The 18,714-nt window shown below is 40.4% G+C and overlaps 1 protein-coding gene and 1 pseudogene across 3 annotated transcripts; one reads left to right on the top strand and one right to left on the bottom strand.

The window, feature by feature from the left end:
* Positions 1-4,207: 4,207 nt before the first annotated feature.
* Positions 4,208-18,049, bottom strand: LOC131243776 (transcription factor PCL1-like). Of its 3 annotated transcripts, XM_058243348.1 has the most exons (4): positions 16,916-18,049; positions 14,614-14,882; positions 14,209-14,288; positions 4,208-4,924 (listed from the first exon to the last, which is right to left on the bottom strand). In XM_058243348.1, exon 1 carries the CDS (start codon positions 17,877-17,879, stop codon positions 17,007-17,009), a length of 873 nt encoding a protein of 290 aa, XP_058099331.1. In that variant the 5' UTR covers positions 17,880-18,049; the 3' UTR covers positions 4,208-4,924; positions 14,209-14,288; positions 14,614-14,882; positions 16,916-17,006. The 3 variants fall into 3 exon arrangements, with proteins under 3 accessions (XP_058099331.1, XP_058099330.1, XP_058099329.1); XM_058243347.1 differs by having other exon boundaries at positions 14,209-14,882; XM_058243346.1 differs by lacking the exons at positions 14,209-14,288; positions 14,614-14,882.
* LOC131243775 (protein SRG1-like) lies at positions 4,560-8,556 on the top strand (annotated as a pseudogene).
* Positions 18,050-18,714: the final 665 nt, after the last annotated feature.

Here is an 18,714-nt window from a genome sequence, read left to right as displayed (position 1 = left end):
AAAGAGAGAGAGAAACAGAGAGAGAGGCATGCTCACCTGCGCACGACCTACGCAGGTGCGCACCTTTACACACGTGTTATGGGTGTTGAATCTGAACGGTCCATGAGATAGATTCTAGTTGGCTATAGCAAAGAGAAATTCAAATCAAGAGAAGAAATTGTTTGCATTTTTCATGGCCCACCGAAGTTTTGAATCAAAGTAAAAATTCGTAACAGTGGGTTTCATAAGGTTCTGCTTCATCTTGGGTGGGGCTGACTGGACTTTGCCACGTCAACAAACCTCCCCTATCCCCGTCTTTGGTGCCGTAGGATTAGCGTGATTTGGCAGCTGACTTTATCCAATCAATGATAAGTTGTAATGATGTATGTGAGTTTTCCACCACATTAGAAGCATTAATACCAAACATGACATGAGATTTTTTACACGAAATGTGCAACTAATGTGCATAAAAATCTCACCACTAAAATTATAGGGTTGATTCCTTGGGTGGCCAACTTTGGTGGTTGGACAAGCATGCTGGAGAGAGTAGATGTCCTACCCACTACGGTGGGCTCCACCGAGGATGGAACTTCGGCCCAGGGAGGAGAGACACTACCCAGATCGGGACGCGGATTGGGTACTACCCCGCCTATCCTGAGCTCGGAAAAGGCTGGGCTCTCAGGGACCCACCGTGATGTATGGGTTTATCCACACCATCCATCCATTTTTTCCATACTATTTTATAGTATAAGCCCAAAAATAATGCATATCCAAGGCTCATGTGGACCACATGGTAATGATTAAACACCCACCATTAAAAAATTATTAGTAGCTGCAGAAGTTTTGGATCAAGCTGATACGTGTGTTTTGCCTTCATACAAGTCTATGTGGCCTTCTGAATAGGTTGGATGGCAACACATCATGATCACAGTGGGCCACAAGAAGGTTTCAAGAGTGGACATCACTATCCCTTCTTATAAAAACAACAAAAATCTAATTTTGTACAAGAAAATCTTTACCCTTCACTATCAATCTGACATCTCACATGCCCACATGACACTTACATTACATTAGTAGATGGGGTGCACAAAGTGCCTTGGTGGACACAATCTATTACCTAGATTCTAGCAGCCCTGAACTCTCTAGGATGCACAATGGTGCGTGTATTATATCCATTTTGTTCATACATTTGGCCACCTCATTTTAGAACAGGAAGCACATCCAAAGCTCAAGTGGACCACGCTACAAGAAGCAATGAGGTCTGATGGATATGCCACCCAACCTATTCGTAAGAAGATTCTCTCCTCCATTTAAATAAATTTAAATTTAAAAAAAAAAAAAAAAAAAGCACAAACACCAAGCTGATCCAAAACTTTTATAAGAAACTGTTATTAGGGGGTTGCTTGGCAGCACGGATTTGGGGAGATGAGGGGATTTGAAATTCCTTGTGTGTTTGGCCCCGTAAAGTAATTGGGGATTTCAAATCCCCTAAAGAGAGGGTTTGAAATCAAGGCGGAAGCTAGAATTTTATCTAAAATTTTCTCATGAGTCGTATGTGTAATATTTGTGTTACTAGGCTACTAATCTTGTGACATCCCAAAACAATTAGATTATTAACTGCATCACTAAAATTATTTTAATAGGATGATCTATGCAGTCCAAACATTGTCCATGTAAATCAACAGGTAAATTTCGCTGATTAGTCGCTCAAATGTGAACTTATGCTTGTGGAGACTTGGAATTTCATCATTTTTTGCCGAAGTTTATATTTCAACAGGCTTAGTATAATCATTATGTCAAACATTACATAAATATATACACTAATTAGGGATATTAAAGTTAATTTAGTTTAAACCCTTGTAAAAATACTATGCATAGCTATTTTTGGATTATGGGAGATTATGAATTAGTGTGCCTAATACAACTGAAGGATTTCAAATCCAGAGTATTTTAAATCCAGAGATTTCTAATCCAGGATATTTCAAATCTATGGTGCCAAATGAAGCCTTGGGTTGCATTCAATTTCTTCCGTTTCATGTGATGTGGTCCACTTGAGCCTAGGATTCAAATGGTCTTTCACTATGGCTAAAAGATCTAAATAGTTGGGTCCCGACTCATCTAAAGTTTGGAGCTCTCACAACTCCACTATACTGGCACGTGTGGTTGTTCATAACAGACTTCACTCTTTATGTCCAGTTAAAAGTGATAGATGAAGTTTGGATCTTTACTCTTGCTCCGGTGGTAGACTCTCAGGAGTTTCAACACCCAGTCAAGGGTTGGAGTATCCATTATCCATAGGTGGTGAAATCCTACTACTGCGTGAGTGTGTGGAGTGTGTGTGCATGTGTAAAAATAAAAAATAAAAAGTTAAAAAGTGATGAGGTTCGGATATTCTGTAATGTCTGCATAAGCTTTTTTACTTTTTTTTTCCTACAACTTTGCATTTGGAGACTATGGATTTGATGTTCTGGAGACTATGGATTTGATGTGGAATAGGTAGAGGACAACTCTACACCCTGACCCATAGCGCAGGTGGTAGACTGAGTGAAAGATACCTCGTTTCAAAACTGAGGTCTTGGTATCGATTTCTAGTGGGGGTGGCTAACAATGAAGTGTGAACTGACAGTTGGGAGTACTAACAAGCTAACAAAAAAAAAAAAAGGTAGAGGAAGACTCTATAGAGGGTTAGGATCATACAAATTGGGGTTGGGTGGGCCCTGATTGGGTAAAAACAGACTAAACACGTACTATATATAGTTCCCAGTGGCCATAACTTTGGAATTAGTTATCCATTTGCCGTGTATAGTATACTTCGGAAAGCTATTGATGAGCTCAACACCCTGACGAATGATCTAATTTGTCATCAGCCTCAAATGGCTTTACAAAATTCAATTATTTTAAATGTCAAATTAGTGTTTAGAGTTAAAAGTTATTATTTTTAATAAGTACCACCTTAAGTCCTTATTTTAGTCATTCAAAGGCTTTTACTCATTTTGGTTGGGATTAAAATAAAAAATAATAAATAAATAAATAAAATTGGTAATTTTTATTATTTTAGAAAAGTTTCTTATTTCAAATAGGATTACAGTCTTAAGGTTTCTTTCATTTACATAAAGCCATCAAATATATTATAAGAACACTTTTCTTCACTAATATCAAATTTATTTAAATTTTAGAAAAGAAAAAAAAAATTAGAAAAAAAAATTGATGTATTCAAAGGGTATTTTTGAGTAGATGGTGATCTCTTCTCTTTATCCACACACCCACCTCTTCAGGTTTGTGTCTGTAGGGATTGCCCTACTAAGAAAGTGGAACGCACCAAAACAAAGTTGATCTAACCATCATATGGACCACCACATGAATTTAAAAGTTTTCGGGTGGATATCAATTATTTTCTATGGCGTGGTACACCTAACATTTTATAGGCCTGATTTTTAGGGCATCCCGTGACAAGGTGTATCCTACACATACTGTTGAACAACATTTACCATTTGGTGAATAAGTTCACCCATGTTAATAACTTTGACCTGCATGTTAAAGCATTTTCTACATTATGGAAAGTGTGAGAAAGATTCTACTCAACTGTAGAGGTATGCAAGTCATGCCAAATCCATAACTCTTTGTCCTCTTGGGCATTCATGCTTCTACTCCTGACGAATGTTGAAAGTAAATCTGAGCCATTGGATCATTAATACCCAACACGTTGAAAAGAAATGGTGTCTGGCATGTTATCATTTATTTTCAAACACGAGATCTCCCGCTCTGATACCAATTTGATGCAAGACAATTAATCACTTACTCTAAAAGCTCGAACCATTAGAGTATGGCGAATTAATCCCTTTATCTCATAGCCTAGGCCCCACATCTCATGGGTTAAGATCTCGGCCAAACCCCATTCGTGGGCCCCAAATTGCATGGGTCACCCACCCCGAGTGTGCCCCTGTATCCTACAGGTGACTCCACTCAAGCCCAGTGTGAAAATGTCTCTGCATTAGATATTCCACAAAATAATCATTACACTTATTCACCCTGGCATAAGATACAAGATGACTTTTTGTCTAATGAAATGCAATTTCCACATGTATTTGGACCCGACCCGTAATTGTGGAATCCTAGTTTCTACAGTAAAGGTAGAATAAATCATTACAATTTCTATATCCACAACTTGGATTCCTTGTATCCAAACACACCCCTAAAGGAATTTCTTAAGAACTCATAATAATAATAATAAAAGAAAGTCAAACCGTTCGATCATTACTTGTCTTGGAATCCCAATAGCTGTCTGTTTCTTAATGGCATAAACATAATAAACTAATTCCCTTGGAGTTTCCAAAATCATCCAAGCAGAAAATAAAACAAGCCCAGATAATTAAATTGGTATCTACTTTGTTTATTATGACAAGCCATCAAGTAAAAGAATGAAGCAAACCAAACAGCTTCTCAAGGGTATCACTGACTGATGAAGAGAAAGATTCCTTGCAATCAAAACATATCTTTGCTTAATCACATATCAAGTTCATCTTTGTGCTTGTATGAAACTATAATAACATCTCAGCACTAAGATTGTTCAGTACAAAGATATGGGTTCAAAGGTTTTTGATGGAGGATTGCAAAAAGATAATGTATTGGGTTGGGGAAAATCTCTGCCTGTAGATAGTGTTCAAGAGGTTGTGAGGAAGGACTCACAGTCTGTTCCTGATAGATACATAAGAGAGCATGTTGATAGGCCCAATGATGCAGAGCTTTCCACCCTCTCATCTGATATCCCTATCATAGATTTCTCATTGCTGTTGAGTAGAAACAAAGATGAAGGAAGAAAGCTGGATCTGGCTTGCAAGGAGTGGGGTTTCTTTCAGGTATGAGCATATACTTCTTCTCTGTGTACTAACACTGACCTTTCCTATTTCCCGATATCTGTATCAAGGATACCTGCACCCCCGCCTGCCTGCACGGCACACCGCACGCTTATTATATCTGTACAACATAGTGCTAAAAATCAGTGATGCAAAACTCAAAACTCGACCAAGTCAACTAGGAGATAGATCTACAACCTCATGTCATTTTGTACATGTGAGAACTGAGAACCATGGTTAGGTGGTCTAAATCATCGATGTGATGGCCCCACAGTTGATGGCTCACATGCTAAAATTCCCTCAATGTGATGGGCCCCGCAGGTCAGGTCTCGGGCCCCAAAAACTCCTCAGTGGGACCATCCTAACAATGGTGTCCAGAAAATAGATGGCTGAGTAAAGAGCCATTGATCTGGTGATCCAGATTATTGATATAATGGGCCCCACTGTGAATGCTCAAGGCCAAAGTTCTTCCAGATTGATATAATGGGCCCCACTGAGATTGGGGGGGACAGGCAGCCTCCTGCAAACTTTATATAGTTTCTTATATTGACTTGATCCAAATTGAAAACACTTGTGCAGATAATAAATCATGGGATGGAAGAAGAGGTGCTACAGAAATGAAGAATGCTGCAGCTGGATTTTTCCAACTTCCATTGGAAGAAAAAAAGAAATACTCAATGGCAGAAAATGATCGTCAAGGATATGGGCAAGCCTTCGTAGTCTCAGAACAGCAGAAATTGGATTGGGGCGACATGAGATTTTTAATGACACAACCAGCCAAGATTAGGAAGATGAATTACTGGCCAACCACCATAGCAGATTTCGTGTACGTCTCCTCAGTTCCTCTCTACTAGTTGCTGGAAATATCTGGTAATTTCAAACTAGGGAGTTCTGAGAAAACTTAGGATGATCCTTACTGATTGATTTTAAAAAGAAAGAAGAACTTTCTCTATGAAAATAACAAAATGTAAAAATAATAAGAAGAAGAAGAAAACAGGAGGAGGGCTGGGAAAATGTTTTAGGACTTTCTCTTTGAAAGAACTTTCTTGGAAAATGTTTTCCACCAAAACGATAACTCCTAATCAAGGGAAAATGTCATTTTCTTGGAAAGTATTTTCCACCCAAATACTTTCCAAGCTCCCAACCCATGAAAGTAATTCTACGACCAATGAGTTTTGGGAGCAAAGTTCTATAACACAATGGACTAAAATTTTAGCAATTTTCTCAATATTCTTTTATTTTTGTTTCATATTTATCAACAGGGAGGCAGTTGATGTGTACTCAAGTGAAGTGAATAGGGTGGCAGAGGAGCTCCTTGCTAATCTATCCATGATGATGAACATGGATAAAGGCAGTCTGCTAGGACTGCATGGGGAGATGAAGCAAGGTATTCGTGTGAACTACTACCCTACTTGCAGCAGGCCTGATCTAGTTCTAGGTGTGAGCCCACATTCAGATGGCAGTTCTATAACCATTCTTCTGCAAGATGATGAAATTGTTGGACTCCAAATTCAGCATAAGGGTCATTGGGTTCCTGTCAAACCAGTTCCAAACGCACTAGTAGTGAACATTGGAGACGTTATGGAGGTATTGAGACACAACCATCCCTTTTTCTTTCTTCAATATAGAAATTAGAACACACATCGTTGGTTTTGTAATCTCAATAATCACTAATTGTCATAGATCTGAACCAAAGTCACATCAAAATTGGCACTAAAAAAAAAACTCTAGCAGGTGATAAAACAACTTTAGATGTTGGAAGTTCTTGTATTTTGGTAGAATCCTCCTAGATAATCTAGATATCTCCTTGATAAACATGACAATATTCTTATAGATTTAAGAGGACACTCTCCCAGATAGAATCCTAGAGATCTCCAATAAGGACTTGAGAAGTCTATAAATTCCACTCTCATGTACTAATTCTAAACATGAAATAGAGAACTCTGTCTTCTTTACGCTTCTTCTGTTTCTTGGGGTAACTCCGGAGCTTCTAGCGCTGAGCCTCATTCCAGGGAGAAAAGACCAAAGATTAGATGTTTAGTTCTTCCACTCTGGGAAGTTTTCAGGGCCATGGTCCATCCAAAGATAGAGGCATAGAGCACCACATCAACGACCCTCTTTTACAAACTCAGGGACTGAGGATACTACACACACCATCCAATGATCACACAGTTCCTCATAAGAACATTAGAAATTATTTGAGACCTTTCAAGCTTTCTCTACAAAAAAAGGGCTCCGCACTCCCCTAGGCCCTAGAACCCATGCAAAAAAATAATAATAATAAAATAAACAAGTGACATAAATCTTTTCCGCACACGTATGGTGTCAACTTGAACAACCAGGGATTCAATGTGCCTTCCACAAAGATATCATTTGCTTAAGGAAGGTGTCCTTTGTCCTTCAGTTGTATTAGAGATTGTTTTCCCTTTTTTATTTTTTCCTTTTGGGCTTTTTAATAAAATTTTGTTAATTGATCAAAAAATATTATATGCTTAGCTTCATATCACACATATAATATCTTATCTGCCTGTAACGAATAGCTTTTCAGCTAAGAAAAGCTTACAAATTTTGATAACAAGAGACTTATTGACTGTCACCATGCCCATGTCGGCACTTCATGTCAGGCCATTTGAAAATGCATAGAAACACTTGAGACCTATAAGTGCAGAGCGGCACCCTTTTGTAAATATCTTAAAGTGTTTAGATGTAATTATGTAATGCATGATAGAAGTCATACAACATAAGTTTATAAATACCCATCCTCATTGTGCAATATAAATTTGTAACTATGCATTATGTGATTTATGATACAGTCTCATCCATGTCTTGGTTTACTGCTTGTACCGCCCATGTCTCTGTAATTATGTAATCGAGCTTAATCCACACCTGAGCATCATTGTGTGGAAGCTTTTCCAGTAAACATCAGAGGTGGGTCCCAATTTTGTAACTTGCTATTCCCATCTCTGTGCATTCAGTCGGTCTGCGGAAACAGACATGTTTTACCTTCATGTGCCCCCTCTGTACGTTCATGTGTAACTTCAACACATAGTCCCAGCCATGCTTGATCTCGATTTGCAACATTAACACGTCATATCTCTCATGCCAGTGTCATATACCTGTTCCTGTATCTAGGCACATTCGCATCATAACAGTGACAAAGATGTGATCTTTTGGTATGTTCAGATGGTCTGCATAACCAGAGATATGAACATGAAAACACGTCTCACTCTCCATACATGAAACCTTGCTGAGAAAATACATGGATCTACATTAACATTTCTCAAGCTCCTAGAAGTGATACACAGATTTATTTATTTTTTGTTTTTTGAAAACAATATGTTTTCTCAGTCAAGTTTATTGCAAGTTTAAATGCATAAGACACCATTAATTGCAGTTTACCCTCTTGGGTTCTTACAGGCTTGGAGCAATGGAATGTACAAAAGCATCGAGCACAGGGCTGTCACAAATGCGACAAAGGCAAGAATGTCTCTAGCAGCATTTCTGCTTCCAGATCCAGAGATGGAAATTGGGCTGCTGGATCAAATGGTGGATGACCATCATCGGCCGAGAATGTACAGAAACTTTAAGTACATAGATTACATTCGACACACTTTCGAGCAGAAAATGGAGGGAAAGGTTCACACCCAATTCCTGAAATTAGAAAATAAGTGATGGTCACTGGCTTTTATGTATTTGAATAATCTGGCACCAGTATAACTGTATAAACAAGGAGAAGAATGTGCACTGTAGCAACAAATGTTCCTCGGGATTTTCTCATTGTTCGTTGTCGACTTTGTTTACTAATTCAAATCCACGCTATGATTATTAATGGAAGGTTTTCTAAGCATGAGGTTTTAAGACAACCCTGAAATTTCTTACTAGAAAAGAAAAAAGGAAAGCAACAAAACAGACAAAACAGGATCAGATACACCAATTAACGCAGCAACCCGATATTCCTCTCCAAAATGTTATCCAACATCATTAGAACTGCAGCCAAACAATTCTCTTCCCCCTTTCTAGGTTGGGTTCAGTCAGCTAACTTTTGTAATTGGGTTAAGTCCCCATCTTGGACCCATGTACAGTCTTTGTCTGATCAGATCGGACATGAATCGACTCTGATAACCCAAATCCAACCTGTTTATGGCCTTACCTCCTGAGAGATCGCTTGCCCAATAGAACAACTGAAACATCTCTGATGGATTAGATTGCCTATCAATTATAAGATCAAAACCTTCAAAAGTTCATGCCACAAAATTAAAGATCAATTCACTTGCAACAAAAGATCGAACAAACAAAGGGAAAAAAGAGTAAGTATGTGGAATCACACCACAATGAAAACCCCAAGGAGTCACACCAAAGGGTTCTAGAGGCATCCCACCACTAGTTTCTATAAGAATAACTCCCCTTAGGTTAGATTCCATGCAGAAAACTAAATATATTCAATTGAAAATTACCATGCATCATATTCCAAGGGGGGAATATGATCACATGGCATCCATGCCACCACGATGGTGATGGTATCAACTCCATCGGGACCCTCAAAACAATCCAATCAACCAATCCAGCCTGGTCGAGGTCCGGCATACATTTCATGGGCTGCCATGCAAAAATCACCCTGATTGGATGATTGGTTCCATCAGTACGATGCCCATCTTTTTTATATTCATCTTTGGGGAGATTGTTTAAGGCTGTAAAAGGACAAAGTGAAGGCCATGAAGGATGTGGATGGAGATGGTAAGAAAAGACTTGATGACCCATGGTCTAACTGAAGGTATGGCCCTTGATAGAGTGGAATCGCGGAACGGGATTCATAGCCGATCTCAATTAATTAGGATGAGGCTAAGATGATGGTGGTGGTGGTGGTGGTGGAGGTGGAGGTGCTGGTGAGATTGTTTCATAAAAAGAGATTCTTTAGAAACATAAGCAAGCCATGATGATCTCCAACAAATAAATGGCTGAAATTGTTGATTGGACATAATTGTATATAAATGATCTCAACTGTCCATTTTGTGGGCTACCGATTGAGTGGTTAGATTGGTCCAATCAGGATGACTTGGGAAGGTAACCCACAAAATGTATGCGGTTCAGATTCAACAATGGATTCTCTTCTCATGGGTCTCAATGCCCGATGGAGGCTCGGTACTACCACTAATGTGGTGGCATCAATAGCATGTGATCCTTCCAAAGAGTTCCTGCATGTGGCTTTATATAGTCATAATGCTAAGTTCCACTTAACATGAAAGAAGAAAATAGTTTATCCTATTTGCCCACATGTTAAACATGCCTCAATTATCTCAAAATGTCATAAAAACTAACCAAATAAGGAACTAAAGAGGAAGGTCCAAATAATACTGAAACTCTAGTCCTTACGCCATTAACTGCAAGGAGGGAGGGTTTATACAACAAGATGTGCATATGGGCTATACAGTTTCGTACAAATTAAAAATAAAAATAATAATTAATAATTATTATTTTTAAAATCCCTTTATGGTTCTTTTGTATAAGCTTCTAAAAAGACGTCTGATCAACCATGTGGGCCCCACTGGTCAACCTGTCCATTGGATGGGCCATTTGATTGGAACTCTAGGTCCCACCGTCCAGTCGGACCATTGATTTGGTCCAGATCTGTAATTGGACCCTTCATCTGATTCAGATCCTAAATCAGATCAATCAAGAGTTGTTGACCCTTGAACTTGGTCCATATCTTTAATCTGGACATTTGGATGGTCCAGATCTGCAATCTGGATGCTTAGATAGGCTTGATCTGTAGCTTGAGCCCTTGGATGGGCATGATTTTGGTCCAATATGCAATCTGAAGCCTTAAATGGGTATGCTCACACAATTGGCCATATTGGACATTGATTGGATGATCAAATGGCCTGGATCCATTAATCTTTCTCATTCAAAGGGACTTCATCATTTTCCAATGGCCTTAGAAAGTAGGAGAAAATTTTCCAGTCTACATCATAAGGGCCATTTTGGGCAGATTTGGCATGCCAACGACGCAGGTGCGTTCTGTCCAATCACCATCTGATTTTGTTGGTGCTTTGTGGCAGAATTCCAAATGGAGCCTTGTAAAAAGGCCTTGGATCAACACTCACACAGGATATAAGGCGGACATCCAAACAGATAGAAAAGATTTGATTTTTCAGAGGTCAGATCTAAGTCTCCAGACATGGAAACAGCATAACAAAATATTTGATATTTTCATTTCCTACAAAATACTCAACATGCTTAATCGCTACCAACTCCCCAACGACTACCCCCATGAGAAGGGGAGTCCAATGGGAAAACTGGAGCTAACTTGTCCTCAATAACCACAAATGGTGTTGAATTAAACTTGGAAGTATTTAACTAAGAAAATTTTGAGAGAAATCTTATTAGATAGCTCTAATATTAATGTAGATTCAGTGTTTTTTTTTTCTAATTTTTCTTCTTAGGAACTTCATGAAAAGAGGGCAAAAGATACAGAAAAAGAGGGGAAACAAGTCGGCTTCAAAAATAGTTGTCCTTGCAACACCCTCATTGGCAAGGGTATATGCAGTACCATTAGCTTCTCCACATACATGGGCAAAGAAAATGCTTTAACCTATAGGTAAAACTATGCAGTTCCATCCTCTATGGATAAATGGAATTTACTCACAAGTACTGAAGAATAACCCATTTCATTTTTAACCGTGAGGGTGATCTTCAGTTCTAATTTGGACAGTTGAGTACCTTGACGAAAAGGCTTCTGAAGGCAGTCCACCTAGGTGCTTAGTTCCAATGGTATTTCACCCAAATTGCAAGGATCATCTAAAGACAGTACTAGGAAAAAAGAAGAAAACAACTCGACTGCGAACCAACTTCTTTCTATCATTTGTTGGTTTTGATGGCTCTACAAGGGCCAGGAAACAGCCCAAAAGGAATTGGGTGGAGGTAGTAAGTAAAGGCTTAATGACCTATGGTCTAGCTGAAGTTATGGCCCTCGATAGAGTGGAATGGCTGAACAAGATTCATGTAGCCAACCCCAGTTAGTCAGGATTATGCTTAGATGATGATGATGATGAACTTTTTTTTCTATCATTAAAGCACTTTGTATTGAGAAGAAACCCCAAAATGTCAAAAAATACATGCTGGAGAGAGCATGCTCCCAAACCTACATTACAAGAGGACTCTTGCAGCGTAGGAACAACAGCCACAAACTCCTCTAGAGACATTTCCCAAAAGACTACATAAGACGTAAACCTTATCAATCGCCTTACTTTCTGTTGTTTCTTCCTTCCAAATTCACCATGGCACTGCTAGCAAAAATGGATTTGACAGCTTTCTCCCTTTCCTTCAGTACTATCACCCTTCCATGCCTCAAGGACCAAAGCCATCAATTCCAGCATCAACCACACCATGCTGAATTGATGCAAGCACCAGCCCCATGTAGCTGATGCAAAAGAGCAATGAATAAAGAGATCATCCTCATTTCTTTGGCATATACAACATGCACTGATGATTATTTTCTGTTCGCTGACCATCCAAATGTGACAACTCTAGGCAGTCAGTGCCTTCACATCCAATAACCAAGCTGATGATGCCCACTCCCCCTTCTCCACCTATGCTCTTCTTGCAAAATCTTATAAAAAAGATCCGACTGAGAATCTCCCATATTTTGCCCATTTCCAGACTGTTCTGCCCCAACCTTCCTGGTTAAGCTTTACCCCTTCCATCTGAGCCAGAATTCTTAACAAATCCTTCTCTTCCTTCCTTAAGCTTCTTCTAAAAGTAGGCCACCACAGGGGCCGATCACTAACCCCTTCCATAACTCTCGATTATTCTGACATCTTTGACCAGCCAAACCTATAAAAAGAAATTGAGAGGACAACCCACAGATTATTTTGAGATTTAATTGCAATCTATCAAATCACTGTCAGCATTATGATTACAAGTTCAAGATGCTTTACTGATTCCTGGAGAAAAGTAACACATTCAAAATCAATCGGTACTAAATATAATCAATAAGTAGCAGAAAGAATACATGCACCAACTAAACATCATTCTCTATAGGAAGAAGTCATAGTGCACGCGAATCTTCAAAATGGTAATATCGGATGTATAGGTGCCTCATTCAAACTCCAATTCTAATTTTAGTGCCAAAGGCATCCCTCCAAAAAAAAAAAAAAAAATCTAGTGCCAAAGGTCCAACCAGCCTGCTTAACAGCCACAAGGGGTTCTAACAGTTAATTCCCTCTTTTTTATTAGAGGTAAATTTTATTAAAAGCAAAAAGAAATGAAAAATTAAAGGAGAGGCAAAGCAGCACCAATCACAAGGAACCATCTCGTCACCCCTTACTAAGCAACTGAATCTGCAACCTCACTCGCCTCTCTTGGAACTTCAGAAAAGGATATATTTAAGAAAGAACAAAAGGAATGAATGTCCCTAATAATAAAAGAAAGAAGACAAAGTTGTGTATCTGTCATGGAAGCTTGATGGCGCTATGGGATTCGCCTTCCACAAGAAAAGAGCCCAGGATAGAAGTAAAAAATTTAAAGGCCTCATTGAAGAGCTCTAGATTCCACCTTGTTAGAGTCGACAATTCAAATGGTCCCAAGAAGACCATCTCATAAACTGAGTGACCAGCACAACTCCTTTACAATGGGAGTGAGGCAACAAACATGCACACCCAGCTGGGTGCCCACATAACGATCACAGACTCTCAAGTCTTAAGTGACGAATGCATGGATGTACCTGACTTTGGCAGAAACGAACAGGGGAGTCATTCCTCAAACCTGTGCCTTGATCAGTTAGGAAGTCACAGATTGAAGGATGTTTTGGAGGAGACAGTACATTCTTCTTTGATTAGTAAAGATTTACTAGAGGAGAGTGCATGGTATGCACTTTTTTATGGGTAACAATTTATTCAAGACAACTTTCTTGAGGAGCCAAAAACACTAGGAACTATTTCATAACTATATATGAGGTGCCCATGCAAAGATAATGCATGCACCAGTCAGTGGGAGTTAAGACACCAGACCTCAGCACACCTGGAAACCTTTTCCTGGAGGCGTTGGATATAGAAATGATATGTAACGAGAAAACAGATATTAAAAAATTTTAAATTTTAAAAATTTAAAAATAAAATAAAAATAGAGCATACCAATATAAGTTGGCTTTCAATGAAGTTGTCATTTATCAAAAAAGACAGCGCACAATAAGAAAATCAGTGGAGCTACAATCCAATAAGGTCAGCCCTTGGTATAAAACACACCAAGAATATGCATCTGCTCCAGAAACTTCAAGTTTTTCCAAGGATGCAATTTATGCCTCTAACAGGCTAAGAACCTTGTAATAAGTGCAGTTGACAATTTGTGAGTGTATTGCTTCACAAATAAGATGATATCGAACCTTTTCACCCAGGCAAACTAGATGTCCTTCAAAGAGTCAACACTCCAAGGTTCTTGCACTTTAATTACTTGAATGGCTAGCTGCAAAAGCAAAGTGAGCAAGAAACACTCTATGAACCATGTGGAGCTGTGGGCAAGTGAGAAACATGAGATGTCCTTCGAGATAGATACTATTTATTCTATATCTTCTTGGGATGCTCCAATAAAGAGTGAAGGATCCATACATAAGTCAAAGAAAGAGTAAATAAGATTGGGCCTTCCGGGCACAGAATTTGTGCATGAGAAGAAGAAAGACATGCAAATCATGTGAGCAATGATGTGGAAATTGAACAGCTCCTACGAATTTCTTCTTCTTCTTTTTTTTCTAAGTGATGTTTTAATGAAATGGAATGCAAAGGAAACAGACCTTGGTAGTTGGCTTAAAGTCAGTGAGAAGTGGCTCTCTAGATGCACCGCCTTTGACCAGTGAGTCAGGCAACTCATTGGTTTCCATGAAAACATGTCTAAAAGAAATCGCAAGATTTCATAAAAGCAACAGGTCTCGTCTGAAGTATACAGCTCCAAATCTTTGGAAGAAGCCCGTCTAATGGCTTTAACAGAGTACTAAAGGAGTAAAACAATCCACAATCCTTCACCTCGGAGCCTTAACTTCTGCCTCATCCAAATCCATTTTACCTGCCAATCAGGAGAAAGTCATCCTAAATCTTAATTTTACCCACACCATTTCTTAAAATACTCTGATGCTGGAAGGGTGCAACACGGAATGGAGCTAAACTCTAAATTAAGTTTCCAAACTCAATCAGCTGATGAACCCAATTAACTCATAGCCTCTTCTTTTTGTTTCATCCCCAATCACCCCCAAGCAACTAGATGATGCAGGACAACTAAACACTCGCTCTAAAAGCTCGAACTGATAGAGCATGGAAAATCAATCCCTTTATCTCATAGCCAAGGCCCCACTTCCCATGGGTTAGGTCCTCAGCCGAACCCCCCTCGTGGGCCCCACATCACATGGGTCTCGCCTCACACGGGCTGCCCACCCCGAGTGTGCCCCCACATCTCACAAGCCACCCCACTTGAGCCCGGTGTGAAAATGCGCCTGCATTACTAGATGTGAGGTCAAAGAAACCTTTAAACGCCTTCTAAATAAAGAGCCCACTGGTTAGTACTCCTAATTGAGTCCTTGAGACTGCATAAGCATAGCATCAAATTCCAAAAAAGTGCTTATCATCTTTGAATTGGTGTCTGATATCTGTGAAGGCATTCGTATACATACACTAGCAGAACTAGAGGCCCAACGAGAACCAATCAACCAAAGAGTTACCATCTCATGCAATTTACCCAAAACCTTCTACATCGGGCAACATAACTCGAAAATCTACCACAATGTAACAATTAAATTATATAATTTTAATATCATAGGATGACAATTCACAGCATACTAATACAACACTCAGTTTGAAATTTTGCTCCTTCCAGATAATCTCTAACAAACCAATGCTAACTACAAGCAGCAATTCTGCAGAAAAATAACTTGGGTATTTCACCAATCTGCAAATTGTGTGACTTGATATGAGGTACTTTATGTTGGGATTGTTGCATATCAGAAAAATCATTAATGTCTGTCCCCCTTCAATCATGAAACCACGCTGAAATTATGTATAAATTCTAGTTTTACTATGTTGAAGACTGCAATCATCGGTTCTAAGCGTACCTTACAGAGTTCTGCCTCTTATTTGATTTTCTGCAACATGAGAAGTTATCATTTGATTTTTTTTCCCCCCTTCTGATCAATTAGTTATGGTTAGATTTTCATTACTTTTTTCTATATTTAGTTATTGAGTTTATACCCAAACAACTCCTAAATGCAAAGACAGACAGGGGGGGAAGCTAAGTTGAATTGATGTAAAGGAAATTTATATGATCCTTGACCCAAAGATATGCAGAGCATCCTCTGTCCTAGAGTCTGTACTCTGCACCAAAGGGGCCTATGGTTCAGTGATCGAGACCATGATGAGAACGTAGATAGACCATACCCCAACAATCTCAAAAACTGGAAGCATCCAATCCTTGCCTCTTTTTTCCCCTTCCAAAGTGGAACATTGCTATTTTTTTTTACTTAACCATCTATTCCGAGCCACCTATGTAAGGTTTACGGCATATCAAATCTGGGAGATTTTCAGGACATGGCCTTTCTATGATTTGGTCCATTAAATCGACACCGTGGGTCATACAACCATGGTCTCCACTTATACAGACTCAAGACTGGAGGGAATTATGATGCATATCCAGGATCAAAGATCATATATGTCCTTCCATGTAGATACAAGAGTGCACCATTAAGGGCCCATTTGGACACAAATCCACCAAAGGGGGTTTTCACGCCTGCTTTTTGCTGTCGACTCAACAAAAACCAACCCGTCGAGTCAGCTTTTTAGCACCTATTTTGCGAAGTGGGCTATGAGACAGGGTGTGCGAAATTGCATCCAAACACACAAACACTAACTGGGGTTTGGCTCAAAACACTGTTTAGGTGTCAAACACTGCTTTCGAGTATGTGTCCAAACAGGCCCTAAGATTTTGAATTGAAAAAAAGGAAGCAATTTCCACTAATCGATCTCACTATAATGTGTATTATAAATCCACAAAGTAAGATTACAAAGAATAACAGTATCGGAGCTCTAGAAGTTCCATACAGAGTCACTTACATCTTGGCCAGCATCATAATGGCATGAATCCCAAGAATTCCATTTATTTATCGCCTGGCGAAACACAACGATATGACGCTATCTATCCAAACTAATTCCCCACCCAATCCCTCCGCTGCTCGTTGAAGAGATTATAATGTTGAGATTCGAACCCATAATAGGCTGCTGCGGCGTGGCCCGGATTGTTCATGGGCATCGGGGCCAGGTGTCTGTTCCCATTTCCCTCATGGGGCACACCGAGGACCGGCATATGCAGGTAAGGCGACATGTTTGGCATTGGGGTCGGGCCCGGCCAGTCACCAGGCTCGTGCGGAACAGGCGTGGAATTGAACAGCTGATCGGACGACGACGGGCCCTCGCTCGACGACAATCCATGCATTCGCTTCAGGTACTGCCTGTACTTCTGAAGGTGGCTTGCAACGTTCTCCCGCGTCAGCCCTTCAACGTTCATCAGCTGCATGATCGTCTTCGGGACCGCGTTCTTGATCCCGAGGTGGGCCACGACGTCGATGAACCGCTTGTGTAGCTGCGGGGTCCACACTAGCCGCGGCCGTTTCAGCGCCCGGGCGGACTGATCGTCATCCGGCTCCTCGCCGCCGGAGTCGAATTTTCGCCCTTTTCCGGAATCCATGCCGTCTCTCGCAGAATCCTCAACGTCGTCCCTGTCTTCAAAAGAGGGGAAGGATTGGAAGCCGTTGGATGGGATGGAAGACATCTGACGGTTGCAGAGGGAGGAGAGAGTGCTATGGGACGCACGGGTGACATCAATCACCGTGCGGGAGGGTTCGGGTGAGATGCAGAAGGCGGAGGCGAGCTCGGGTGGGATCAACGGCTGAGATAGGGGCATCAAGTCATCGGACGATGGGAGGCCGGTTTCCCATTCCATCACGTGCGGGTCTTCTTCGGATGTGGTGGCGAGGACATAGCTGCATGTGCGACCGTCTTCTTCATCTCCTCCTCTCATCTTCTCTTGTTTCGGGTTTCGATGGCAAGAATGAGATTTTTCGACAGATAGGGAGTTTTTAGGAGAGAGAGGCGGTGCGGAAGGAGCTTTTGTGTAACGTAACGTATCGGAACGTATCGGGATCGGATCGGGGATTTGGGGTTTCGGAAAAAGCGTGAGATGAAGATATTTGTGTGGGGTGTAGAGACTACAATAGCGTTAGATATTTTTGGTTGCGAGGGTCGCAAACGCGAGATATTTTTGGTATCTCGCGGGCTACCCAAAATTGATGTCATTGACAGACAATAAAAAGGACTGAGGACCGGATGGCCAGGATCTTCCAATCCGGAGTATTTTGGCATCCGCCATCCAAAGTGAGGCCCGTAAGTTCAATGGTCCAGATCAAGGAACCATAGTCCCCACTTGTACGGAAATCTTTCCCGTGCCTCCACGGCCTTGCATGGGCGGTGAGATAAATGGTAACATTCGTGTCCTTTTCGTACGGATTGAGTGGATGTAGACGGGCGCGGGGATCCACCGAGGTGGGTGGATCCCTGACTGTGGGGCCCACCTTGATGCATGTTACTTGCATCCACGCCGTTCATCCATTTTGACATCTAACTTTAGTTCTAAAATCAAAAATGAAGTAGATCCAAGTCTCATGTGAACCACAAAACAGGAAAAAATGATGATTCACCGTTAAGAACTTTTTATGTGCCACAAAAGTTATTGAACACCATGGTATTTGTGCGGTCCCTCCATCTAGGCCTTTGTGACCTTTTCAACAGGTTGGATGGCAGATAAAGATTTGGATGGCCCCAAAAAAAAAATTTAATGGCGAGTATTCAATCACCAC

Source organism: Magnolia sinica, chromosome 4 (assembly GCF_029962835.1).
Source record: "Magnolia sinica isolate HGM2019 chromosome 4, MsV1, whole genome shotgun sequence".
NCBI lineage: Eukaryota > Viridiplantae > Streptophyta > Magnoliopsida > Magnoliales > Magnoliaceae > Magnolia > Magnolia sinica.
This window is presented reverse-complemented; position numbering and strand designations above follow the sequence as displayed.

Excerpts from the sequence above, each read along its gene's own strand:
- LOC131243776 (XM_058243347.1), bottom strand. The coding sequence starts at position 17,879 with ATGAGAGGAGGAGATGAAGAAGACGGTCGCACATGCAGCTATGTCCTC.